The 27336-nt window shown below is 40.1% G+C and overlaps 1 protein-coding gene and 1 pseudogene across 4 annotated transcripts in view; both read left to right on the top strand.

Moving 5' to 3' along the window:
- The window catches only part of kank3 (KN motif and ankyrin repeat domains 3), a 39540-nt gene extending 28267 nt beyond the window's left edge, over positions 1–11273 (top strand). For all 4 annotated transcript variants that reach the window (XM_063495359.1, XM_063495357.1, XM_063495358.1 and 1 more), the window contains 8 exons: positions 1320–1422; positions 1593–1805; positions 1945–2035; positions 2459–2678; positions 4280–4426; positions 5921–6117; positions 7816–7917; positions 10419–11273. In XM_063495359.1, coding sequence (XP_063351429.1) covers positions 1320–1422; positions 1593–1805; positions 1945–2035; positions 2459–2678; positions 4280–4426; positions 5921–6117; positions 7816–7917; positions 10419–10481 — 1136 coding nt within the window. In that variant the 3' untranslated portion in view covers positions 10482–11273. The remainder of the gene's footprint in view (positions 1–1319; positions 1423–1592; positions 1806–1944; positions 2036–2458; positions 2679–4279; positions 4427–5920; positions 6118–7815; positions 7918–10418) is intronic.
- A 5806-nt stretch (positions 11274–17079) lies between these two features.
- On the top strand, positions 17080–22620 carry LOC134642761 (katanin p60 ATPase-containing subunit A1-like; annotated as a pseudogene).
- The last annotated feature ends 4716 nt before the right edge of the window (positions 22621–27336 follow it).

The raw sequence follows: 27336 nt of genomic DNA, 5'->3' as shown, positions 1-27336 counted from the left end.
AGTAAACAAACAATAAATATAAGAAGAGTAAGAAAATAAATATACACTTGGACTAAAGGTAAAGGGATCAATAACAATTTAAAATTTATATTTTACAGTTTGATGATTTAAACTCTCACACACAATCCGTGGAAAGGGGAGGGAGACCTGCTGTTTCCAAATAGAGCACATTTCATTCATAATGTTGTAAATCCAAGCCCATTATGTATTCATGATTTGAATCCTGGGTTCAAAGCCATCAGGTGCTCAGTTTAGAAAAAAGAGAAAAGAAGAGGAAGAGAAACGAGCAAAAGATACAGGTAAGCAGATGCGTCATTGGATAATGGCAGGTCATGTATCCTGAAACAATCAGAATCAGAATACTTTATTAATCCCTGAAGAAATGATGTGGGTTACAGTTGGTCCAAGAAGAAATGGTAAAAATAGTAACAGTAACAGACTAAACTCCAAACAATACATTATGTTACAGATTTTAATATTAATTAGTCATTGTCAATTGTTGATTCGTCCTGTTCTCATTGTATGACGAATTATGATGGCTGTTTGGTAGCCGTTTGCATACTATGCACACTCTCTCTCTTCGTATCTGTGTGTGTGTCTGTCTCTCTTGTGAAATTCAGTATGGTTCCGACAACAGTTCTATGTTAATGTACAATCTTGTGCGTGCGTGCGTGTGTGTGGGGGGGCAGAGGGAGTCTTCGCCCAGGGCGCCAAACAGGCTAGGACCGCCACTGCCTGTAAGTGCAAGGCAATGTCAGGCTCAGCATATACACATCACAAATTATTTAGTAAGAAAATAACTAACAAAAATAATAAATTCCCATTAGCAGTATTAATTTAGATTTCAGTTTAAGTCATAATTTAGGCATCTAAATTCTTTTAGTTGAAAGTCGACACAAGATCATAGTACACACTTGTTACATGCAACATACCGATAGTGAGAGCGAGAGAAGGTGCTCTGTTGTCAGTGCTCAGTTTTTCAGCTCATTTGATCACAATTTGCAGTTAAATTTAAAAACTCCTGCAAACATACAAATAAAGGTTGTTTGGATGGCTTGAGTCAGTTGGCTTCAAGCACTTGTTGCTTTTCTGTTCGCCTCTTTCAGGCTACGTTAGCTTAGCGAGTGTGCTGCTAGTGGGAGACGTACTACTGAACTGAATGGCTCATCTGTGGATTGGTTGTCATCACTAATGCTGATTGACTGCTGCCTAACTGTGCTGCCTGCATCTCTTATTGAACCTTCTGCTTGTGTGTGAGACACGTTCTGCTCATGCACAAGCATTTTCCTTATTTTTTTTTGCCTCCTTTATGGCAACAGGTTTGCTGAAATCAATCATGAAGAGGAAAGACGGGAATAACGCAGGGGAGAATCGCAGCAGCGGCAAGAAGAGCCTGCAGTTTGTTGGTATTCTAAATGGAGGGTGAGTTACTGTAATGTGAAACCAAATTTTTATTTTTACCTCTGCAAAAATAAAATAAGTGGCGACAAGTAGTCTCGAGGAGGGAAATGACACTTTGACCAGGTGACAGGTTTGACAAATGAGAAATAAAGAGCCAGAGATGAGATATTTGAGATATTTGGCTCTTCCAGGTATGAATCAACATCCAGTGAAGAAGAGGAGGAAGATGGGAGTTCTTCTGGAGAAAGTGTCGAAGGCGAGTGCTTGGACAGCACTGAAGAAGATGAGGCAGCTTTGGAGGAAGAAACGTCAGAGGAGGAGAGAAACGTTAACCTGGATGAGAGTGACACTGATGAGGAAACGCTGAGAGCTGCAAATTATTCATCTGATGGTGTGAAAGAAAAGTGGGTTGTTATGAAAATGAAAGTAAATGTAGTTTTGTTGACTTACAGTGTAATGTATGGAGGGAACAAAAGGCCTTATCCTCTAAATGCGATTTTATTTCTGTGTTTCAACTTCACACGTTTGTCTGCTTTGCCACAGATTTGAGTTGAGCTCAAAAATGCGAGAAGCCTGTCTCATTCTGAAGAACCACCTAAACGATGACCTCAAAACACTGAAGAGTAAGGAAGTGGTGCGTCCCTGCATTCCTCTTTTTTAATTTTACCTCCAGGGGACACATGTAACGCTTTCTCCACCAGTGAGGCAATATTTAATCATGCAAAAGTGTTTAAAATCAAACTTTTTGCTCCTCTTGATTATATAGCAAAAATATTCTGAGAAAGTGCCAAATGTGTCTTGAATTAGTGATTCATGACTGCCTGGTAGGAACTTTGGATCAAAACTCTGGAGTGTAAAGTGTTAACGTCATCACTGCTAAAGTGTGCCTTGCAGATAAACAGCCATCATGCAAAGAAAAACTCATTCACTGGGTCTAACTGGCTACTAAAAACTTGGGATAAAAGCAGTTTTACTTGTGTCCATAATGATTGCTGATCTACTTCAGGCACTTGTCTGCAGTTTATAAGTATATATCACTTCCCGTCCTCACCTCCAGCTCTCCAGCACCCACACTGTACAACTAGAGTGGTTTCGTATCTCCAGCGCGAAGATGGCTCAGCCGCCGCGGGTCTCCGACTACCTGATGGCGTTCTCCGAGGTGTCATCAATGCTGCTGGAGCACGTAGTCAACATGACAGATGGCAATGGGAATACAGCTCTTCACTACAGCGTCTCTCACTCTAACTTTGGTGTGGTGGAGCTGCTGCTGGACACAGGTTAGCAGTAGCTTTCAGAGAAGGATAATCCTGACTTGAATTTAATGTTTGTGCACTGATACTATCTTGATTTGAGGTTTGATAAGATCAGGCAACATGTGGTTCTGTGTCCACTTTATGGTAGGCAGGATCAGCCGTTTTCGGTTTTTGTGGTTTATAATTCCTGTCGACCTTATCACCATCCCATGCCTCATGGGAAGAAAAACAAAAAACAGCACACACTAAATGTGCAGCCAAAGGAAGTACACAATGAAATGAAACCTGCTTTTTCAGTGAGTGTAGCACTATCCTTTTGTTTAATAAACTAACAGTCAAGGAGAACTTTCTTGTTTGCACTGTGCGGCTGTGTATACATTTAAAATAATGAATGTTTGAGGCAGATATAAAGGGGAATTTAAAATGGACGGTAACACTCATTTCTAGCTCCTTGTGTTTATTGTGCTAAAGTAGCTTTGCATGATTCATATCTCAAAATAGTTGTAAATGTTATACTGGACCTCAGGGACAGCCCTTCAGATCATCCATTGTATAACTCAAACTGATGGCGTGTGCAGTGCAAGTGTTTAACTCTTCTCGCTTGAAGGCGAGCTTCCTTTACAACGCGCTTGCTTATGATTGGCTGGTCCTTGCAAACAGAAGGTTTGCAAAGAGCAGCCAGCCACCTGGAGCAGCCTTGAACATCTGGAGCCATCTGGCTGCCCCTGAGCCTGGGAGGCCGTCACTCCCAGGCTCAGGGAGGGGCGGCCATCTGCTGTGACTCCAACTGGTCCCTCCCTGAGCCTAGTTCTGCCGGAGGTTTCTTCCTGTTAAAAGGGAGTTTTGCCTCCCCACTGTCGCCAAAGTGATTGCTCAGGGGGTCATATGATTGTTGGGTTTTCTCTGTATGTATTATTGTAGGGTCTACCTTACAATATAAAGCACCTTGAGGAGACTGTTGTTGTGATTTGGCGCTGTATAATAAAACAGAATTTAATTAAACAGCAAGAGGGTGGATCTGCTGTGTGCACATCCAGAGCTGACCCTCTTTAGAATATACCATCTCTACATAATCATGCAGAGCCAAGAGTATCAAAAAAACCCCATAAATAAATAAATAATACTGACAGTTGACAACCTCCTAATAGATGGACCTGTGGTATCAATTTGAAAATCCTATGTTGTCTCGTTCTTGTTCTGAGTTATTGTGATCACAAAGTTGGTTACTTGCACACACCTAATTTTTTAAAAACTTTCACCATGTGTATATAGTCAAGTCATCTTTATTTATATAGCACATTTAAAAGACATCAAGTCTCAGCCAAAGTGCTGATATACACGATCAAAATATAAATTGAACATAAAATGCTTTTCCTAATCTGATGATATCTTTTTAAAGAAATGGTAATCAGAATACCACCACAACAAAACTCAGTTTTACTCAGTCACGAGCAACAAATGTAATCAAAGCACCATCTTTGGAATATATTGTTACTTTTTATACACTATTTACATAGTGACAGCATTTCATTGGCATTTCAGTGTTATTCACCGGTCAACTAACCTAATACCTGCTGACGTTCCTGTCCTAACGCTTCAATAAGTGATAAGCATATCTCCTACAGGTGTGTGCTCTGTGGATAAGCAGAACAAGGCGGGCTACACAGCCATCATGTTGGCTGCTCTGTCAACTGTGAAGAAGGAGGAGGACATGGTTGTGGTCAAGAAGCTCTTCAGTCAGGGTAATGTCAACGCCAAGGCCAGCCAGGCAAGTCATCAGCAGTTCATCATCCAGCTCTTAAAGTGGACAAACATGCCACATGAATGTGCAGATATTTGGAAGCAGCCATTTCTTTCGTATGCTAGTAGTTTATATCCTGTATTTCTCATTTATTTTGTTCATTTTATTTTGAAATTCCACAAGATTTGAAGGGAACAATTTGTGGAAGAAAGTTTTAGTACTCATGTGACTTTAACATGCCAATACTAGTTATTTTTATAATAAAAACAAAAACAACCTCAGCGCTGGAGAAATGCGAATGAGCAACATGTCTAGAAATGCACACAAAGAGCTTCTGTGAATGTGTAGTCAGCTCCATCAGCCAGAAGCGTGTTATCATTTAAATGTGGCAGTCTTGGCTCTGTGGGCTCGGTTTAATGAGTTTAGATGGATTTGAACACAAGAAGCTGGAATAATAATAAAAAACTACAAAAAAGGACAAATGTGATGCAGCCAAATTGGATTGTTAAAGCTTATTAACATTTAATAATTAAAAAATAATGTTATGAGTGAATTTGTTTTTAGACTACTGTAATTTCTTTATTCCCTGTTTATTTCGAGGTGGAGCTGCTTTATTGTAATAAACTACTATACTGCATTCAAAGCTGGAAACCTGAGGCGTGATTGGGCATATCTCAGATTAGATTTAGCAAATGTGGAGCCTAACATGACACATAAGCCACTCACGAGAACCTGTTGACTTGAAGTGTTCTTTATTCCCTGGCTGATCTAATCAGGCTGAGTAGTGTATGTGTTTTGACACAGCGCCTGATGGGTTTTTCCGCTGCCAAGTCATAGGACCGAATTTATAGCATTGCTGTCTATAAAACCAATTACTGCTGCTTGTTATTGTTGCTGTGGGTAATTAAGCATGAGGCACGCAATGCAGTTTTCGGGTAAGGACTTCAGACTATATTTTTTTGCTATATTTACATTTTGGATCAGTTTTGTGCTTAATCAGACAGCCAGAAGACTTTTTTTGTATACTTCTTGCAAAGCTGCCCCCTTGATTCTCGAGTATGATGTGTATTCAGTTGTGCCAGCTTTCCTTGTAGCTGGACTTTAGGGAGACATCCTCCCTTTAAAAAAAAAAAATCTGATTTTAGCATCAGCATCCATTTCTCTGATTCTTTTTGGCAAGACCGAATCATCTCATAGATGGCAAAAATTAGCATTGTGTGACTGCACCTGCAAGTGACGATGCAAAATCAAATTACGTGTCTAGAATTTAATTTACTGCCTGCTACTGAGTAAACAGCTGTCTGTTATAAGAGGAGTAGTAAATGAGTGAATGACCAAGAGTGCACGATGCTCAAATGTGAGCGTTGTTTTTGGGTAGTAGCAGTAAAAGGAAAAAGTGCACCATGCGGGAATGCCATTTATCCAAAAATAAAGCAGTCTGAAGTTTTCTGAACACTCAAGCTTTAAATGGCAGAAGCTTCCTTGTTAATCCAAATCATTTAAAATTCTTTATCTCTGCAGGCAGGCCAGACGGCATTAATGTTAGCAGTCAGCCACGGGCGTCAGGAGATGGTGCGGGCGCTGCTCGAGTGTGGCGCCGATGTCAACGTGCAGGACGATGAGGGATCGACGGCTCTGATGTGTGCCAGTGAGCACGGCCGAACTGAGATCGTCAAACTGCTCCTGGAACAGTCCGGGTGCGACATATCCATTGTGGATAACGTAAGACTTTTACAATTTAACCATTCGAACTAGCTCATGCAATGACAGAAACATGAGCCTAATACTGAAGCCAGCTGTTTGATGCCTGCCAAAAAACATCTAGGAGCTTTCTTCTCTGGGATTTGGCTTAATCTCTTCTCAGGAAACTGCTCGTCTATGTAGTTTCCTTTTCTTGCTATCTTTTTTCTCTATTTCTTCTTAGAAAGCTGAGGTGTCACAATCAGATTAGACTAAAACGGATGCTGTACAGAGGAAACACAGTGACTGGGCCCCAGAGGAAAAAAATTAAAACACACTTGCAGATTTCAGACACAATGTCCTGCAGGCATTACACTGGTCCTCTGCATTTTTCACCACTTAACCCATAAAGAAATACAGAAATCTGGTAGCAGCTGCTTATGTCTGGAAAGAAACAGTCTATTTGTAAGCAAAGTTTAAAAAGGGATTGTTGTTAGAGTCTCAAGGTTATAGGATGTACAAGATATTTGATGACCAAAGGAGTCGTACGATAATCAGCACTCTCGGATTAAATGCTAACGCTAGTCTTTGATGCTCAACACTCCTGCTTTTCTCCCCACTTGTATGTTTTAAAGTGATTTTACAGTGGATTTCTGTAGATGCTTGAAGAGAAGCCAGACAGACAGATATTTGAGCATTAACATCTGTGCCAGAATGAGTTGGCCATTTGGTGCAAGCAGCTCCTGGTTTGTGTTTCAGTACAGCACAGCTGGACTGAGGGGGTGGGAGGTGGAAGGAAAAGCCCCTACCTTCCCACTCTGCTGAAAACACAAAACTGCGTGATAAAGTTTGACTGCAAGGCTGAGTGGATACAGTAACGACTGCAGAACCATTTTTACTTTCAGTTCACTTGTTATATGAAGAGGTACTGTTTCTACAAACCCCATTTTCAAATGTTGGGACCATCTTTAAAATGTACAGGGAAAGCAACGATTTGCAAATCTAACAAGCTCATATTTCATTCACAGTGCACCTTAGAAAACATATCAAATGTCTAAAATGAGAAAATATATTGGCTCACTTTGAATTTCTTGGCACATTTCATGAAAGCTGGGACCTGGCCACGTTGACCGCTGTGCAGCATCCCCCAGTCTGCACATGTCTGGGAACTGAGGAGATGACGCGAGTTCAACATACCCAGGGTAACTTCCGAAATCTGGATTCACTTACCCCAAAATCAGCGGTCAGGATAAACGGTCACATGAAGCTAGTTATCAACTTTCCCCTCTTCGTTCAAAAGAAAGCGGTGGCGCTGCCAGCATCTGACCAATCACAAATAAGGATAAGTATACTGACAGCAGTGTGACTGGTTTTTAAAAAGGATGGTAAAACCAAACTATTGGAAAGTACACAAAGAGGTCAAACACAGACTGAAGGTAGCAAGGCACTGTACTTAAAATTCTTTGGCCAACAAAATAACTCCAAACTGACCATTTAGTCTTCCTGTATTATAAACAGTCAAACGTATCATAAAGCAATAAAAGTCCCATAGTTAACTGGTTAAGCAAAGGTGCATGATGGTAAAAGAAATAACAAAACTGTCCAAACAACTGGAAAACAGAGCAACTGTGCGTAACATGTATCACATGGTTGCTATCACACTGTAAAGCTTTCTGCTCTAGTTGAAAAGCACTCCTGGATACTCATGTGTCTCTCTCCATCTTTGCTGTCTGTCTGCAGGATGGAAGCAATGCTCTGTCCATCGCACTGGAGGCATCCCACAACGACACAGCTGTGCTGCTCTACGCTCATATGAACTATGCCAAGACCCAGACTGCTGCGGTGAGTTCATATTATCAAAGATGAACTTTGGTTTATTCCTGACTCCTTCTTCTCCACTTTCTCAAATACAGACGATTTATTTTAGGCTAAAGGGGAAAATCCGCATTATCTCCACATAATCTTGTCACACTGTGTGAATAATTAAACTGGTAAGAATTGTTAGGGACAGCTGAGTATTGGAGGCAGAACTCAAAGGCGTTTAAACAGTTGAACAATATTTTTATTTCTTTTTTTGCCTCCTTCACAGCAGTAGATTAGTGCACCATAGGTTCATTGCAGATTAGATGGCCAAACTAAAGTGGAACACAAACGAAGAAAAATAATGGAGAACAAAAAGTAAGGCTGGCTCAACATCCAAAGTAAATGTAACAGTTAAGGAAACTCTTCTGCACACTGGTATAGAGTGCAACAGTGATGATCAGTAAATAAAAGTCCCATTCATATTCTCCATAAGAATATAATTATGAGCCATAAAACTCACCACACATACAACACTGTTCGCATGTTCTCCCGGTGTTTGCGTGGTTTCTTTCTGGGTACTCCAGCTTCCTCCCACAGTCCAAAGACATGCCGTTAGTGGGGTTAGGTTAATTGATGATTCTAAATTGGTCCAAAGGTGTGAATGTGAGTGTGAATGGTCCATCTCTGTGTTAGCCCTGCGTCAGACTGGCAACCTGTCCAGGGTGTACCTTGCCTCTTGCCCTATGGTAGCTGGGATAGGCTCCAGCCCCCCCGCAACCCTGATAAGGGTAGGTGAAAGAGTATGAATGGATTGTTGGAAGTAATTCGCTGTGGAAACTGGGATTTGTAATTTTTATGGGATGAGTAGCCCCTCCAATGTTAATTAGGTACACAGTCTCAGTATCTTTAACTCTCTTTTTATCCAAATCAAATCTTTTTTTTTTTTTTTGTCACGATTCACCTCGTAGCTGGTTGGCTCGATTCAAGGCGTGAAATTCATTACTTAAGGACTTTCTCAGACTTCACTGGAGAACATGAATAGAAAACTCACTTCCAAAAACAGTCCTTTAAAAAAAAATAAAAAGTTTGGTCACTGTTGTGCTCTATACCTAATTTTAATAGGGCAGGCAGCTGTAATAAGTTAGCAGTGGAAAAACAAATGTTGTTCTATTAAGAGAATGTACCTGCTCTCTAACTGCTTAAAATGGAAAGATATTTCAAACATCAGACCAAACTTCCCCTCCTAAATACCACATTTGACACATTTCCCTAGGAAGTTCACCATAAAAGGAGCCCAAAAGGTCCTGGACTGAACTGGTTTTGCAATTCCTGGGTTCAAACCAGACAGGCTAAGTTTAGTCTAGAGGAGAGGTATCCAAACTAGCAGTTTTAAAGTCAGGATTCACTCACAAATCTTAACGATTTCATGAATGACTTGGCAACAATACACAAGAAACACAGCATAGTTACAAGCACTGTGTGTTTTGTATAAAGGTCACATGCCACCCTGTGACAAGAATAATGCCCTTCTGCATAAAAATCTAATAAAATACCACAAGCCTTCTTCACAAAGTCTGGCCCATCTTATATGAACAGGGTGTTTAGAATTAGTTGTGATACTCACATTGTTTTTGCATTGTTGCTTAAGTTCATCGGCTAAGAAGGACCACTTTCAAGAATCAAAATTATAATAGTTTTTAAAACAGTTTCTCTTTTTCCATCAGGGAAACACTGAGCTTCACTTTTCTAATAATCACACCAGCAGTAAACAGAAAATTCAACATTAAACACTTTAAATGAGGCTATGCGACATCACGGCTACATCTGATGACAAAAGCTATAATTTTTATCCAAATCAGCATGTTTATTTCTTCTGAGCGGGCCCGCTTCAAAGAAAGTCTCTTCAAAATGTTTGGACCGCTATAATACAGTGATTTGGGCCAAACATCACGAGAATTTCCCTTTTGCCAAATCTGATTGTAAAGTACAGTACAATTTGATTAAGTCATCCAACGTCAGCAGAACCGATTCAGCACTTCAAAGAGAAGCCAGGCGGTTCCTTTACAAAACAAAGCCGACCCCAATCCCCCTTTTTTCACCTTGTAACTTTCAGACTTTTTGGTTATCAGCTCCTATCTCCCAGCTATTTTTATATTATGCAACTTACAGTGTCTCTAATGCACATATTGCAAGATTTCACATTGTCGCTGGCCAAGTTTAAATTTAGGGTTGTAAGATCACCTTTGAATTTAACAAATAAAGTGTGCGAGTTAGTTAAAGTTAGGTCACACTTATACACAACTTGGAGTGAATGATGCCTCTTGTATTTAAAGGTGGTAGGATCAGTTCCGCTGCAGTGCTCCAAAGCTATAGTTAGGGTGTGTGCTGCACTAAATGAAGGTGCACCGCTGCCCCCTTTAGGTGTCACCACAGTCATGCAAGCTATGGTCTTCTTGGGAAGGTGATGAAGTGAATGCATCATTACAATCGTTACCATCAAGCATTTAAAATGTAACCCTGTCCTTTATGTTGTCTTTCAGGGGAGTCCAAAGGCCCAGCCACGGAGCCCCACGAGCCCACACAAGTGCTGGCCTGCAGACTGACACGATCAAAGCCGCTAACTGGGGCGGACACACCAGCAAACATAACTGGATATGAGCTGTGAAAAGCTCCACTGGAATTTACTTAAACGCATATTTATAGTTTGCCATGTCCTCCATTTACACTGATCAGCCACAACATAAACACCGACGGACGAGGTAAAAAATAATTATTATTTTGTTAATATACTTTGTTCAGCTGGTCAGCTTTGATTTGGCTTATGTCACTTGATAGACAAAATTTAGAGCTCAAGAACATGTGGAGTCAGCCTCCACAAACCCACAGAACCAAAAAAACCTGTTGCCAGAAATCACTTTTCACGCTCGGACGGGTCAGAGCCGGGATAGTAATGCTGTTGCTGATCAGTGTACAAAATATTGTTAAGAGAATATTATATTTCCATAAGATTCTTCAATGGTTATTATTTACTTTAGGTCTCTAAGATATGTTTATTTTCTCTATGACATTCCTTGAGATCTTACATTTATCATTTGCACACCACTAATATTTTACTATTAAGGGCGACACATCATTACCACATAATGTACATCCAAAAAATACATCTATTGTTTTTCCATACACATGCGCACACAGTGGCGCAGTGTACAGTTATACCCCAGTGTCATCAAAAATCATCACATGGACGTCACATCGTCCAGCGTGACTGAACTGAATGAATGTTGCTCTGTAGTCTTCCTTTCCTGGCTAACTGATGTGTAAACCTTAACTGTCATAGTCTGCACTAACTGTCTGTGCATTATATGTTGTTATAAATATTTACATATATGAATGCAGTATATATATATATATATATATATATATATATATATATATATATATATATATATATATATATATATATATATATATATATATATATATTATTGTCTAAAATAAACATATTTACATAAAACTTTGTGGGTGTTGGTGTTTCAAAGCAAGGAGTGCCACATGTTTGATTTGGCAGCTATAATCTTTTTTTTTTTTTTGTTACCAGAAGAATTGAATGAGAGCTCTTTTGCTAATTAGACAAATAGGCAAACCACTGAACTATGGAGCTACACGGTTACATTGGAGTCCTGCATGGGATAAACAGGACTAATCCGTTTGAACACAGTTTTTAAAAATGCTGATATTAGATGGTATCAATTTAAAAATTCTAGGTGACATCCTTTTTGAGTTGAGTTTGCAAGATTTTTTTTGAAAAACTTCTGACCTGGACCTTGAGGTCAAGGAATCCAAACTGGGAACTTGGGAAAGGGGTCTGGTAACTGAGAACCCTGCCTCCCATTCTACATTTAGAAATTCTGGGAACCACAAGTTACCCTTCAGTCTGAGTGCAATGCGTTTGACTGTGATAATGTTGTACTTTGAGGTATTCAAGATATGATGGAACATGATAGTTCTGTATGCGAGGAGAAGGATTTTAATTTCAATTCTTGGTATAATATAGAGCCAATATAGAGAAGATAATATTTGAGGATTAGGGTCTCTCTCTGTAATCCTTGTTAGTACTCCTGATCGTCTCATCTGACTTCATAGATAAAAACATGCAGTGCTTTCTGATAACATTACCAAAGGGAAGCACGTATAGCCTAAAAAGTCTTGGTCCTAGTGCAGAACCCTGTGGAACTCCATGACTAACTTCTGTGTGAGATTTCTCATTTATATGGAAAAATTGGAATCTATGAGATAGACGATGATTCAAATTCATTCAGTGTATTTCCTTTAACTAGCAAACTCGTGCAGTATGCACACGTGTTGGTTCAGTGCTCAACTGAACTTTTTGTGGGATCTGTATAAAGTATTTGTATACACAGTATAGATGTTGGCATTCACAGTGCCCTAGGCAATGTTTCATCACAATTGCTCCAGTTGTCTAGGAGAAGATGGGGGAACATACATAAGCTAAGATCATTATAGTGTGATGATTATATCAAAGGTGTATTCTAGTCTCTGTATTAAAATGTTGTGATCAGCATTATTTAATAATGAGGCCTAGCAATACAAGCACCTGAGGAGATAAAGACTGTTTACTTTGTTTTTTTATTTTTTTATTTTATATTTTACTCTTAAGCAGTCTTGCTCATTGATTTGTAAGATTGAGTCTACATACCCAGACAATCAGCAGTTACGCCTCTTCCGAAGCACAAGGCAGTCAGCTGAGTGAGGTTTAATCTTGTGTTTAATCGTCTTTCATTTCAGACCGCTCTCTCACTTTCCATGTAGGCGCCATGAGGGCTGTGGCCAGACGTTGAGTCTAACCAGGTCACTGGAGCTGCCGGAGGCTGCAGATAAATATTCATGAATACCTGTTAACTCTTTCCATCTAAACACCGGGTTATTTCACTGCCTATTTTCCAATGTTTGCCTTTTTCTAATAAATGCCTCATTTTCCCACTCAGCTAGATAGCCAGCTGTGTAAGCAATCGCCTGTCACAACTAAAAACAGCAAGCCTTAAAAATCTTCCCCCTCACGCTTCAAACTTCAGTCCAGTGCTACTCATCTCCCTTTTATGCTTACTCCCTCTCTTTCTCAGCCTCTGCATGTCCTTCACTCCCCTTGCCCCTCTTTATTACCTCTTTCTTCAACTTCCTTTTACTTCTTCAGATTACTCTTCTGTCTGTCTTTCTTTTCTTATCTGTCCTCATCCCACTTTTAAAGTTGGATAAGACTTCACAACTGAAATGAATACAACCCTGCACAGGCAGACCTTCAGAGCACATCACAGTAAATAAAACTGCCATGTGTAAAGAGGAAAATGCTTTTCAGACCTTTTGCATGCATCGAATCTGATGCCTACTACTGACTGCATAAAAGGGCGATAAGCAAGATAAATAATGAACACATTAGATAAATGCATCTTTAAAAATTGTTGATATTATTAAGGAAATCATATTTTCTAAATAAACAGTAAAAAGGCAAATACATCACACCCCTTTCTAACTACCAAACAATGTTTGAGTTTATGAAGTCTAAATAATAATATTTATGATATGAATATTTCTGTTTCCTGCTTTTAATAATGAGCACAAATTCATCTAGAACAAGGAACTGTCCCCACTCTGTTGAATGTGCTAGAAATGCAGTAGTAGTGTAATTTAAGACATATTAGAGAGATGACTGAGCATCAGCCATACCACAAATGTAAATAGGGCACAATTGCAGATGATCTTTATTTTATTTTTTTCCCCCTCAGCACTCCGTTTGTTTAATTTTTAATGCATGGACCTGATTTGCTGCAATGCTGCTTATATATAAGTTTCATCAACACCATGTGCAAACTGTAGGTAGAAGCAAAATGCTTTAAAACGCAAATACAAAAATTCTAGAGAGAACATGAATCTGTTTTCCCCATTACTGTAACTGTACTGGCTGGGACATCACGGAGGGAGCTTGGGTGGTGGAGGGGGGTTGTTTTGTCTACAGTGCCGTAACATTTTTTTTTTTTTTTTTTTTTTTATAACCAGTTACTTCCACACCACTTCTTTCATTATGCTGATCCGTGAAGTGGAAAGTAACGCTGGCGGAGTTGAGAGGTCAGGGACTCCTGCTGCCTAGATACATACAAGCTGTGTCCCACATGTTTTTGTGTCTATAGGGCTATTTGATGACGATTTGGACTCCTCTGGGAGATGAGGACACACCCACATCTGTTCCATACTGCAGCCATTGATGGTGTTACAGCTCTGAGGCAGCTTTGGGCCATCAGACGCACACACTGGAAAACCAGCACCTGGACTTCATGCAGGAGAGACGGCCTCAGTGATGGACTCTGCATCCTCTACTTTACCTCTAATCTCTTTCTCTTTAACACACAATTAAAATCACTCCAAAAGAGTGTAAACTTACTGAGGAAGTCTGTAACTTGTACACATTTGTACTTTTACTTGTTTTATGGGTTATTTTTAAGAAGAGTAAAGTTATTCACATAAAGTTGTTATTCTTCTGTATTTATTCTTTTGTATCATGTACCACAGTCATACTGAACTTTACAGACCTGGTGAATTGAAGAAAACAAAGATCACACACACACACACACACACACACACACACACACACACACACACACACACACACACACACACACACACACACACACACATCATTCAGCTTCAGCAGTATTTCTATTTATCTTATGAATTCCAGTCTAATGTCAGTTCACTGAGTTCAGGTTTGGTCTTAAACTCCAGAGAATACCACCTGGTTCAACAATCTTTTTTATCTGATTATTGGCAAAATGTTTTCTTCTGAAAGAAGAAACAACAAGTGTAGAGTGTAGTTTCTCTGGATTTTCCATGGAAAATTGTTTTATCACTCATCCAGGTGACTTCTCCAGTGTCACGGATGAGTGATGAATGTATCTCCCACTGGAAACCATTGTGTCCAGTTAAAGTCAATCGACTTTTTTAAGGAGAGTTGTTAGATGCTGTGCTCATAAGGACAATGGGTTTTAACTTGCAGCACAACACAAAGCTGCCATATTGGATCAACGATCAAAACACTTAATTGAGCAGAATCAAGTCAAAATGTAATATCCTCATATGACACATCACACATGACCCAGCATTGTTCTAAGAATGCAAACTTTCTTATTGGAAGTTTCCACAGCTGTCAGGAAAGGGACAGATTTCTGGCTGGTCTTAATGAGTGATCGTTGCTCTCTCGTTTTCTCTGGAATTGCTGCACGGAGGATGTAACACCCATGATAAGCGCTGAGGTTTGTGTCCTTGTCAATGCTCAGCTTCCAGGTAAGGAAAAGTGGAACCAGAAGATATTCAAATGCATCTCTCCACATCTGCTGATGAATTCTACAAAAAACAAAGTTTGTTAAAAACATTTTAAGGTGAATCACCACTGATTTATCAGTGCCATCCATTTACTCAAAAATTACTGGCAAGTGGATAACTAGGATATTATATACATATATATATACACACACACACACACATATATACACACACACACACACACACACACATATATATATATATATATATATATATATATATATATATATACATATATATATATATATATACATACACAAAATAGAAGTATATATGACAAATGTGGTGTGGTGCTTGTGGAATTTTTAACAAGAACCCTACAAAACTTTACAGTACTCGTGCTGCCAAACTTTTGACAGCTAGGTGTGCAGTTCCTGCTTTAAATGCATTCAAAATCTAAGTGATAAGAGGCCAGAAATGTTTGAACTAGCTTATGAACCTAAATCACTGAGGCCGTCTCTCCTGCATGAAGTCCAGGTGTTGGTTTTCCAGTGTGTGCATCTAATGGCCCAAAGCTGCCTCAGAGCTGTAACACCATCAATGGCTGCAGTATGGAACAGATGTGGGTGTGTCCTCATCTCCCAGAGGAGTCCATATCGTCATCAAACAGCCCTAAAGACACAAAAACATGTGAAAATATAAACAACCAGACTATCAGCAGTGATTTAAGTACTTTAAGACCTCTGTGAAAATCATTTAAGGTATATAACACAGAATTTGAGGCCTTTATAATCACAGAGAAAAGTACTAAACTGAATCAATTTCAGCTTTCATTTTTCATGATGTATATTGTATTAATAATTAAATTTCATTATCTGTATCTTTACCACACATTTGCCACACAGGTGTAGATACTGTAGGTTCAGTGAATGCTTACATTGCACTGATTAGAATATACTGGACATTCAAAGCTAAGATTCAGCGCACTGTGTTAGAGGTTGGGATTTGATGAATTCATCATATATACAACCTTTGATCATCATTTATGTCCAGTTGAGAATGAATCTGTGCACTCACATATTAAATGAACTGAAATCAGTAGTGTGATCTCCAGTCTTGATATAAGGAATGAGAGAACTGACAGCTGGTATTTTAATCAGCCTGTCTCAGTTGTTTTAACTCTAAGTACAATAGAGCAATGTGGTAACATCTGGACTGACGAGTTTACTGTCAGCATTGTAATCACTAGTTTAAAGGCTGTAGGTTGCAACCATTGCTCTAACACTGTATAAATGTAACAGGGCTCAGTGCTGGTTCTAACAGTCTGAGCTGCTTCCAGCTTTATTTGTGAAGAGCACAGCAGCTTACAAAACACGTAGCTAGCTCGTACAGCTGCGACGTAAAACTTTCATAAACTAAGATGATCTTAAAATAACGGGGCTACGTGCAGTGATGCTAGTGTTAGCCACGTTTGCACCTTACCTTCAACAGGTGGTCAGACTGAGTAAACAGGTACTCAGTCAGAGGTTGGCTCTCCGTTTCGAAATCTTTATTTGGATGCGCGTGGCTCTTGTGGTCCTCCATATTGTACAACATGTAAGTCATTACAATATAGTGAAATTCTTTTTCAAATAATTATAATGATATATAGTTTGTTTTGCGAGATCTCGCAAAACCTCGCAAAACGTTTGCGAGATCCCGACTTAGTTTTGCGAGATCTCGCAAAACTTTTCCATAGTGAGCAGCCTTTCTCTGAACCACGGCCACATTTAGGAAAAGGTGAGCAGAAATGCGACTTACACTAGGTTTGTGTCAAAAGCTGTTTCAGTGTCGTTTCAACAACTGTGTTCATCGAGTTTTGCGAAGACGATGCGTTTACAGTTTGAACCAGAGTGAGAGAAACCAGCCAGCCGGTGTTCGTTTGAAATTCAAACTTCAGGATGCGTCGGTTGTCGTTAACGTCACCACTACAGCGTACAAACATACACTAGCGTTAACTAGTTTAGTTATCTTGCCTAACGTTTAGGTTCCTACTAACAAAGGAGCTGTTCTTCCCATCTTTGAAACGTTAGCATCTTGTACGTGTGGACTTCAGTGTCGCATTTTGCCTTTAACAGATTATAGTTGGTCGAGGCTCCGTCTAATCTGTGGAGAAACAAGTTCAACTGAGAGGTGCTAGTCACACTTGTCAACTAGTCGGGGAGGGTAAGAACTGAAAATATGAAATAAACACACGTAAGCTAAGACTCTAAAAAATAGCATTTGTTCTTTTCATTTCGCCATTTGTTGATTCACTTGAAGAGCAAGTAACGTAATATTGGTCAAGTGATGAGTTTGATATCAATCTTTTGTGATAAACCGTCATATTTACATTATCTGTACAGTACGAATGATTTGCTTTGGCACCTGGTCAAACTTAAGCTCTCCTCTGTCTGCCTGGCTCCGTTTCTCCAACAGCGCATTATTATGCAAAAAGACCAAATCTGTTTTTGTACAGTTTTTGTACAGTCTGTAAACATGTCTGTGCCAAAAAAAAGCCCAACAAAAAACTGTAACGTTGGCTGTTTAATGGGACTGTTTTTGGCATTTAGGGGCTTGTCTCATTTTTCATTCCCAGAGGTTGCCTTGAATCAAAATGAGAAGCAGATTGGACTGAGAGTCTGGAAAATTTAGGCTGCTAGTGCAAATGATGATGCTTAAAAAAACATGCTAGTTTATTATCATCATCACCGAGGACACTCTCACAAGAGATGCGCGCTTGATCTCAAGAGTTTTACTTCCTGGTTAAATAAATGTTTGTTTTTGTTTAGAAAAAAAAAGAGTAGCATTAACTTCAAATGCAGGACAGTGTCTCAGTCTGTTTTTTCCTTTGGCTTTTTGACTGTGTGGTTTTGTCTGGTTTGTGCTCTAAGCACTAAGGCAACAGCTGATTCACAAAGAATGTAAATATTTCAATGATTTAACACCTGTTGACATTAAGGGGTTGCAGTTGATAGTCTTATCCCTGTTTTCTTCACAGACATTCTCCCTGTCCTGTCAGACATCCTACCAACCCCTAAAAAGACGGCAAACCTGCAAACAACCGCCTGAGTGTGGTTGTGAAGGCCCAGCAGAGGCACCTGCCCCGAGGGGCCAACGGCAACAGAAGCAGACCTTCCAAAGGCAAAGAAAAGAAGGAACCAAAGGAGGCTGCTGGCAAAGCAATGGACAATAACGTGAGCGATATGTTGACGGTTCCAAGTTGCAGCACACATAGTCACAGCCTTCTCTATTATAATACCACATAACAAAAAGTCACAAAGTATTGCTGATCAAACAGTATCACATGCGGTCTGTTTACTCACTAGCCTGTCATTCCAGTTTGTTTTTTTCCCCCGAGGGTTTCGTTCAAGGAACTGGGAAGGGTTATTTTATTTTTATTTACTTATTTATGGTCTGCCTCTCAGAATGAATCAGATGTCCAGCAGAGAGAAGCAAAGAGGTTTGATGGGGCAGGATATGATAAAGACCTCGTGGAAACTCTGGAGAGGGATATCATATCCCAAAATCCAAATATTAAATGGTAGGTGAACGTTTCAGATGCCTTGAATGACTAAGCTGTAGTCTTTGAGCTTTCCTCTGTTAGACAAACTGTAGTTTTTGGCATGTCTGCTTTGGCTTCACTTAATAGCCTTTTGGTCCTTTAGAGGTTTATCTATCTTTCTTGGCATGAACACCAGCCTCCCTGAGAGTTTTCACATCTGACATCAGTTTAAACTGTTGTTATAGGGATGACATCGCAGACTTGGAAGATGCAAAAGAACTGCTGAAAAAAGCAGTTGTTATGCCGATGTGGATGCCAGCGTTTTTTAAAGGAATAAGACGACCCTGGAAGGTAGTGTGCAAGCACAAGTTTGTGTCATCACTTGTATCACATGCGTCCTGTTACATAGACGTTATTTTCTTCTTTAGGGTCTGCTTATGGTGGGACCACCTGGCACAGGGAAAAAACTTCTGGCTAAAGCAGTCGCTACTGAATATAGAACCACATTCTTCAATGTCTCCTCATCAACTCTGACCTATAAGTACAGAGGAGAGTCTGAGAAAGTAGTTCGCCTTCTCTTTGAAATGGTAAGTTCAGTTTTTGTCAGTTTTGTGTTTGTTGGTGTGCTTGAATGTTCTGAACTTAGTTTCTGTTGTCTGTAGTAGTATTTCCTTTAATTTTTCAGGACTGTAAGTTAGTTTTGGAGCCCTCTAGTGGTTGGAAATCACCTAACGCACCTTTATTTCTGAGAGTGAATTTATAAATAAATTTATAAATTAATAAATAATCATTAACTGAATAAAACGTGCTTTCATATTAAGTTAAGCCATTTTTGTGAACCAATTATAACAATCTTTGTGTAAAGTTAAACAATTTCTCTTAGTATTAAAAATAATACACTTTTTTTTTTTCCTTGAACTGAGTCATTGCATGTGTCCCCGTACAGGCACGTTTTTATGCTCCCACCACGATTTTCATTGATGAAATTGACTCAGTGTGCAGCTGCAGAGGAACCTCAGGGGAGCATGAAGCTAGCAGGAGAGTAAAGGCAGAGCTACTTGTGCAAATGGATGGTATAGAACTTTTGTCTATTTCCATTTATGCTAGATATATTTACCTTTTGATAGAGGCAGTTTTTTTTTCTCCTCTTGTTGTTGTTTTTACGCAGGTGTTGGTGGAGCATCAGAGAACAACGACCCATCAAAGATGGTGATCGTCCTGGCTGCAACCAGCTTTCCATGGGACATTGACGAGGCTCTGAGGAGGCGCCTGCAGAAGCGGATCTACATTCCTCTTCTTTCAAGTACAATTGTTGTTTTACTGATTTCCACATTGTAGGCAATGAAATGCAATTATTGAAAATGAAAACTGCCAACGACTCTAAACTCTGACGTGTTGCATGTTTCAATAACTAATAAGGGATCATAACAGATTTACCTGCTTGACTTGGTGACAAGCATCAGCTGCTCAGCCTCCACATTCCTCACATTCCACTGATTTGAAGCACAGTGCACACAGCTGACAGCACATGCAGCTTTTTTTAAAGCTACTTTCTGTTCTATGGAAACATTTATAACCATGCCAGAAGGCTGCCTGGTTCAGTGTCTGCTTTGTGTTAATTAAACTTGACAAATGTTGATTTAGAAATGTATAACATGGAATTACAGTCCCAACATAAATATTCTCAAGGAGGGCTAAATTGCTAACGATGCTGAGTAAATGATGACCTTCTTTCTTTGTGTAAATATTGCTGATGAAATGACCATTTACTCAAGCAGAAAGCATGCTCTAGTTGCTGTTGGCCCTCTGTTTGCAGCTAAGGGGCGAGTGAAGCTGCTCAAGATGAACCTGAGGGAGCTGGAGCTGGCCAGCGATGTGGACTTGGACAAGATTGCTGTGCAGATGGAGGGTTACACAGGAGCTGACATCACTAAAGTGTGCAGGTCAGGGCATATTTCACAATGAAGTTTAAAGAATACACTAAGCATAACTTCCAGATAACTGCTGATATTTACTGATGGCCCTGGTAGTTAAATGAACTGTAGTCTTGGTATTTGCAGTACCATATTTTCTGCACTATAAGGTGCACTTAAAATCCTTGAATTTTCTGAAAAATCAACAGCGCGCCTAATATTCCGGTTTGCTTATGTATGAATTCTGGTTGTGCTTACTGACCTCGAACCGATTTTATGTGGTACACTGCGCTTAAAAACCTGTCAAAAAAACATTTTAGTACGATTTTGGTAAGCTACGAAGCTTGATGGATTGTTGGAGCATTACGGCTACCGTAGTCAGGAGCCTCGCGGAGTAATCCAGGGTCTTAAACTCCGTCTGTTTCAGGTCCCAGAGTCAAACGAACACTGCAGCATCATTGAGAGTTTAAAAACTATCTAAATTCTTTCATCTTTAATAAAAGGATCAGCGTTGCTGCTTTACCAGGTGTAACAATTAAGTTTAACATCCAGGCATCCATGAAAATAGAATTTAGTCAATTTAATGGAGTTAGCAGGAAGTTAGCTCGCTAGTTTCCACCTAAACATGATATACCATGACTGAGAGATTTCTGAAAAAATTAAAATGTACAGCTCTGCTATCACTTCCAACATAAATGAAGACAGAAAACTAAACAGCAGTGACTTTTGTAGGGTTACTGAAGTTGGACTATCTGGTATATAATGATGTGCTACGTGATCCCTAGCGACACAGCTAGCATAACATAAACACAGTGAAGCTGGAGGATGAACGCTAACTTTTTTCCACTCGATAAAAGTTAACAAATGCAATAGCATGGGAGGATGCTGTGAACGGACTAAACTTCAGTCAGGAGAACAACTGAGATAATCCAAGATACGAGGTTAGTCATTAATATACTGCAACAACATGGGAATAGAGCAGCTGAGAGAGAATTCAACATTAATGAATGGAGGAAGCAAGAAGAATAAGTTGAGTTAAGTTTGACTTATCTGCCTGTTTTGTTTTGCTTAATGCGCCTTATAATCCAGCGCGCCTTATAATCCGGTGCACCTTATGGTCTGAAAAATATGGTACTTTGCTACATAAGATGTCTTGCAATTTGTCCGTGTTAGCAGTAAAACTAATATTTGCTAACACTAACCAGATGAAAGAGAATGAATCGTGATCACTCAGCTGATGCTTGCGAAGCTCCTGTTTGTTAGCTAATAACAAATTAGCAGCTAACGTGGACAAATTGTTGCTTGCTTGCTAATTCTAGGTTTCTTGTGTTCTAGACTGGCTAGCACATTCCTATGTGAAACCACATCGTTTTGTGAGTTTGTGTTAAAGTCTGCTGTGCTGGTAGCCATATGTGTTTGATGTTAGTTATTAGTGGACTGTTACGGTACTCTTTGGCTGTGTTGCTTGCTTTATAACTCTTTCTTGGGGACTAAGAGAGACGCTCATGCAAGGGACTCTGCAACAAGAATAATCTCCACAGCTGGGTGCAATTTTGCAGTATCATAGTGTTTTAAAATTATCTTCAGCACGCTGAAAACATTCACGAGTTTGGTTTCAATTTAACCTAACCTTCCCACCTAAAGGTTTGTATGTGATGAACAGTATTAAGTGAAATCTGACAAACCGTTGTTGTGTGTTGCGTAGGGACGCATCTCTGATGGGCTTGAGGCGAAGGATCAAAGGCCTCACTCCAGACGAGGTGCGCAGAATTTCCCAGGATGAGGTAGACAAGCCCATCACTATGGAGAACTTTGAATCCGCTCTGAGGAAAGTGTCCAGATCAGTTTCTGCAGCTGACCTGGAAAAGTATGAAAAGTGGATCGGAGAGTTTGGCTCCTGCTAATAAAATTTGTGCAGCTTAGTGTAAGGCTTTGTGTTCCTGCTAACTGAAATGTTTTCTCGGATCTGAGAAATGTGTCAGCTCTGGTGTATCGAGCTGATTGTTGATACAATTCATTTTTGGCCAATCAAATAAAATTTGAATTTGATTTGAAATGTTGTTCCCTGTATTGTTGTTCTTTTCACTTTGCACTTGATTTTATTTTAAACTGTATGGCTCTATAACACTTTCTTATTAACATTAAACTAAGAAGCCATTTCTATATTGCGATACGTGCAAGTTTATTTATTGCTCACTATATCTGCTTAAAAAAAAATCTACACACAGATGAGTTCACACATTTAATTGCAACCAAAACAAACCTGTCCAAGTTCCCCCTGTAACCTGCAAGCTCTGTTTCAGGTTTCCTATGCTTGGATCTGTATGTTACTGAGAGGGGGTGTCCTTAATAGAGTCCCGATCAAAAGTTTAAGACCACTTGAAAAATGGTAAAAAAAAAAAAATTTTGCATGGTTGGATCTTAACAAGGTTCCAGGTAGAGCTTCACCCTCTAACAAGAAGAAATGAGAGTGAGACAAAACATTTTTTTGAGCATGGAATTTATTGAAAAAAATGCTTAAACTGAAACAGGCTGTTTTACAGCTGATCAAAAGTTTAGGACCACATGGCAAAAAAAAAAAGTTTTTTTTTGTTGTTGTTTGTTTGTTTGTTTTTTTGCCATTATACAAGTTGTCTTAAACTTTTGATCTGGACTGTGAGTCTGTCACTCACACAGCTATGGCTCCACTTGCTGTTCAAACCTCCATGAGCTGTAGCTGGGTTAAAGTGAGTGGGGAGGGAGACTAAAATGGGGCTAAAATGCAGAATGCAAAGACAGTGTTGGAAAAACAAAAGTGAGGGTTTTTTTCCCCTTGTTTTCTTTTGGCTGATAAAAAACAAACAACCAAATCCTAACATAAATCCAAGTCACAGTCCAGGAATTAAAACTACAAAATCCAAGGGACAACAAAGAGACTGCTGGGAAAACTTGTGGTGTGGATGATTGACAGAGTGGACCAGGGGAGGAAGTAAAGCTAAACATAATACACAAGAGACAAATGGCAGCAGAATAAAGCAGGAAGTGGGAAGCAGGCACAGAACTAAACTAAACATGGGGGAACTGAGACTGAGAGGAAAGGCAGGAAACACTGAGGGAATACAATAAACACAACAATAACTGGAAGTAAACCCTCAAGATTGAAAACACAGAAGGTGAAAACCTAAACAATAAGCAAACTAAGAATCAAACGGAAGATATTTAACAGTAAACTGAACTTGAAAGTCCAAAAACATAAAACAGTGGGTCAAAGAAGCAGAACCATGGCGTTGTTACAGACAGATGATAAACTGAGGGGCTGCACTGAGACCAGAGTAAGATAAATAAGGATTATTTGAAACTATGTAATATGCAAGGCTACTTGCAGAGCTACCAGCAGAATCTAAGACAGATTTGATCAATTTAACATAATAGTACTCTTTATGAACATGTAAGTATACTAGCGTGAATTGAAGGTATAGACTCATGTATTTAACATATAATTGTATCTGTGCTGATTTTGACCTCCTCAGTGTGATCTAAGCGTGATGCTCAGACTTGCAATTTCATAAGTTACATTCCAACCCGTTCTCACTCCCAAATCGTAACATTTTACGCTAGGTGACAAATCGTCAACATATTACGTTTTTGGGCACCCAAGGCGTTCCTACGTCACGACATCGGAAAACTGCGGACACATGAGAACCGTTTGGACTCAATCTACACATCTTCGCTTTTTCCCTTAAGATCGCTTTAGAAAACACTATTTCACCTCATTAAAGTGCTGGTTAAGGTTAGGAATAAGGTTATGGTTAGGTTTAGCGATAAGGTTAGGTTTAGGCTTAGGTATACGGTTATGGTTAGGTTTAGGCATAAGGTTATGGTTAGGTTTAGGGATAAGGTTAGGTTTAGGCGTAGGGATGCGGTTATGGTTAAGGTTAGGAATAAGGTTATAAGGTTATGGTTAGGCTTAGTGATAAGGTTAAGTTTAGGGCTGCAGTACAGGGCTGGAAACCGCCGCGTACCATAACAACGTGGAAGGTCACCTTTCGCGTTCCTCAGGAACGCCGCAGGACGTGACAAAACGTCGGGATGTTACGCCTCGGGAGTGAGAACGGGCTCTACATTCATACATCTGAGAATGGGACTGCTTTCCACTCTCTCAGTTCTCCCTGTCCCTAATGACACTGTGTCAAACTGGTCGGTGCTGGAGCTGCTGCATAACCCTTCCTGCGCGTCCGGTGGACAAGCAGAGACATTTGCTTAAGAGGGGAATAATTGCTGGAGACCTACTGCGCAGCTAAATCTAAGCCACTGACCCATGACAAGCTGTCCTCAAACTGTGACAAACGGTCCTCGTTCCATGCCAAGATTGTGGGTGGCCGGCTTTCTTGCTCCAAAAAGCCTATCTGAGGAGTGAGACCGGCTGCTATAGCGGATTTCTCTCAGCTGGGTGTCCGTTAGGTGCAAAGCTTGCCTTACTTAAAAAAATAAATAAAAGACTAAAAAAATGCATTGTCATTCTTGTAATATGTGTCAGCATATACACATGTAGGGAAATGGAACTGGTGTAGTGTGTGTGTATGTAGAGGGAAGTGTGTGCAGGAGAGTTTATAAGTTCCTTTGACTTCTTAGGCAGCTTGGAGAACTGGAGAAGGAATAAACTGAAGCCACATTCACCACATGAATTCACTGGGACTTCTCAAGAATTTCGATTCTCCTCCTTTTATTTTTCTTGCTGATTCACTTGCCACACTTCAAAGTGTAGAAGGCATTGTGTAAAGCTACGAGAGGAGTGGCCAGAGAGCATAAGAGGCTGCACTGTGCTGTCAGTTTGCTTCTCCCACTGGAGGGGATTTCTTCTCTCCGGGCTTCAGACCCAGAGTCAAGGGGTCACAGTGTGTGTGAGATAGCTGGGGCTACAATTTATATGTGTGTGTGTGTGTGTGTGTGTGTGTGTGTGCGAGTCATTGTGCTACGCCGACACACGAGACGCCATATGTTTCCGCCCAGTTCGCCGAGGAACAAATACACAGTGCTTTTTCACATGAGTTCCCACAAGCGTCTGTTTTCTCGCTCACACTGTGTGAGATGTGGTCCACGTTAATTATGTTCTAAAAGAAGGATTACAAGGGACACCTGCTTATGGTTTTCAGGCACGGTGAAAAACATCATGACTAACTAAATAGAAGTGGGTGCAAACTTTTAAATTAGAAAGAAGGTCAAACTGACTGGTTCTTATTATAGTGCTTTTCTACCCAAGCACTCAATACATGGCTCACAAGTTCTTTCTATCCAACACACAGACTAAAAACTGAAACCTTTTTTATACCCTCTAAATTATAATGTTAAAAGACTCAAATTACTGAAGCTAATGAAAACTTAACTACATTTTTACATTCTAAACAACAATTACTAAACTAAAATGAAAAACCAGTTCTGGAAACCATGTGAAACAGAATTAACTTTAAAAAATTAAGGAGTTGTACCATGGTGGGAATTTGAAAATACTAGGCAAACTTCCTTCTTGAGTTATCTCATTCAGATGATTTTCTGAAACTTGACCTCTGAGCTTGACCTTGAGGTTGAGGTCACTGAAATTCAAACTCATCCGACATTTTTTAGAAGATGCACTGTTGGTTTGGTAAAGCCATCTTTTACTTCTTCAGATTACTCTTCTGTCTGTCTTTCTTTTTTTTATCTGTCCTCATCCCACTTTTAAAGTTGGATAAGACTTCACAACTGAAATGAATACAACCCTGCACAGGCAGACCTTCAGAGCACATCTTACTTACTTAGGACTTAGATCCTCCCGCGCCGATCGGCGCATCGGGCAACAAGAGAACGCCATCGAACTCGGTCTATCGCGGCAGTTGTTGCTTCATCCCATGACAGTTCGACTGAACGTAAATCTTCAAGGAAAGTCCTCCTCCATGTTATTTTGGGTCTTCCTCGCCGTCTCTTTCCATTCTTCGGGTTCCACAGAACCGCGACACGGGCAGGCCTCGCGTCCGGTAGCCGAAGGATGTGACCAGCAAATCTGAACCGACGCTTGGTGACTTGGACATGGAGCGGCTCTACTCCCACACGGCGATATATTTCTTCATTGGTAATGCGATCCCGATATGTGATCTTGAGCAGCCGTCGAAGACAACGTTGTTGGAAGACGTCAAGATGGCGGTTGATCTTTGCAGTTGATTTCCAAGTCTCCGCTGCATACAGTGCCGTCGGTATAACGATGGTCTTCAGGAGCCGCAACTTGGTTGATAAAGGCAGTGCGGTGGTCATCCATATAGGTCGTAGTCGTTGAAAGGCTGCCCATGCTTTCCCAATTCTGCACTTAATGTCATGCTCCACGTCCCCGTCACTGCTAAAAGTGCAACCCAGGTACATGAACCTGTCCACCTCTTCTAGCTGCTGCTGCTGATTCACAGTAACCGCTGTGTTTGATGGTGTAGTGTAACCAACTCGCATAATCTTTGACTTCTCACCGCTGATCCTGAGTCCTATCGGCGCTGCTTCGCTTTCCAAAGATGAGGTTGTTTTCTGAAGAGCCCGGAGTGTTGGTGCAAGTAAGGCTATATCGTCCGCAAAGTCCAAATCTGTGAACTGCTGCAGGGGATCACTTCCGGCGACCCCCATCGTGTTCGGTCCAATTGCTCGGCGCATGACATGGTCAATGGCGATGTTAAATAGGAATGGCGATAGGACGCA

Source organism: Pelmatolapia mariae, linkage group LG15, assembly GCF_036321145.2.
Source record: "Pelmatolapia mariae isolate MD_Pm_ZW linkage group LG15, Pm_UMD_F_2, whole genome shotgun sequence".
Classification (NCBI taxonomy): domain Eukaryota; kingdom Metazoa; phylum Chordata; class Actinopteri; order Cichliformes; family Cichlidae; genus Pelmatolapia; species Pelmatolapia mariae.
The sequence above is the reverse complement of the archived record's forward strand: the minus strand, read 5'-3'. Positions and strand labels throughout refer to the sequence as shown.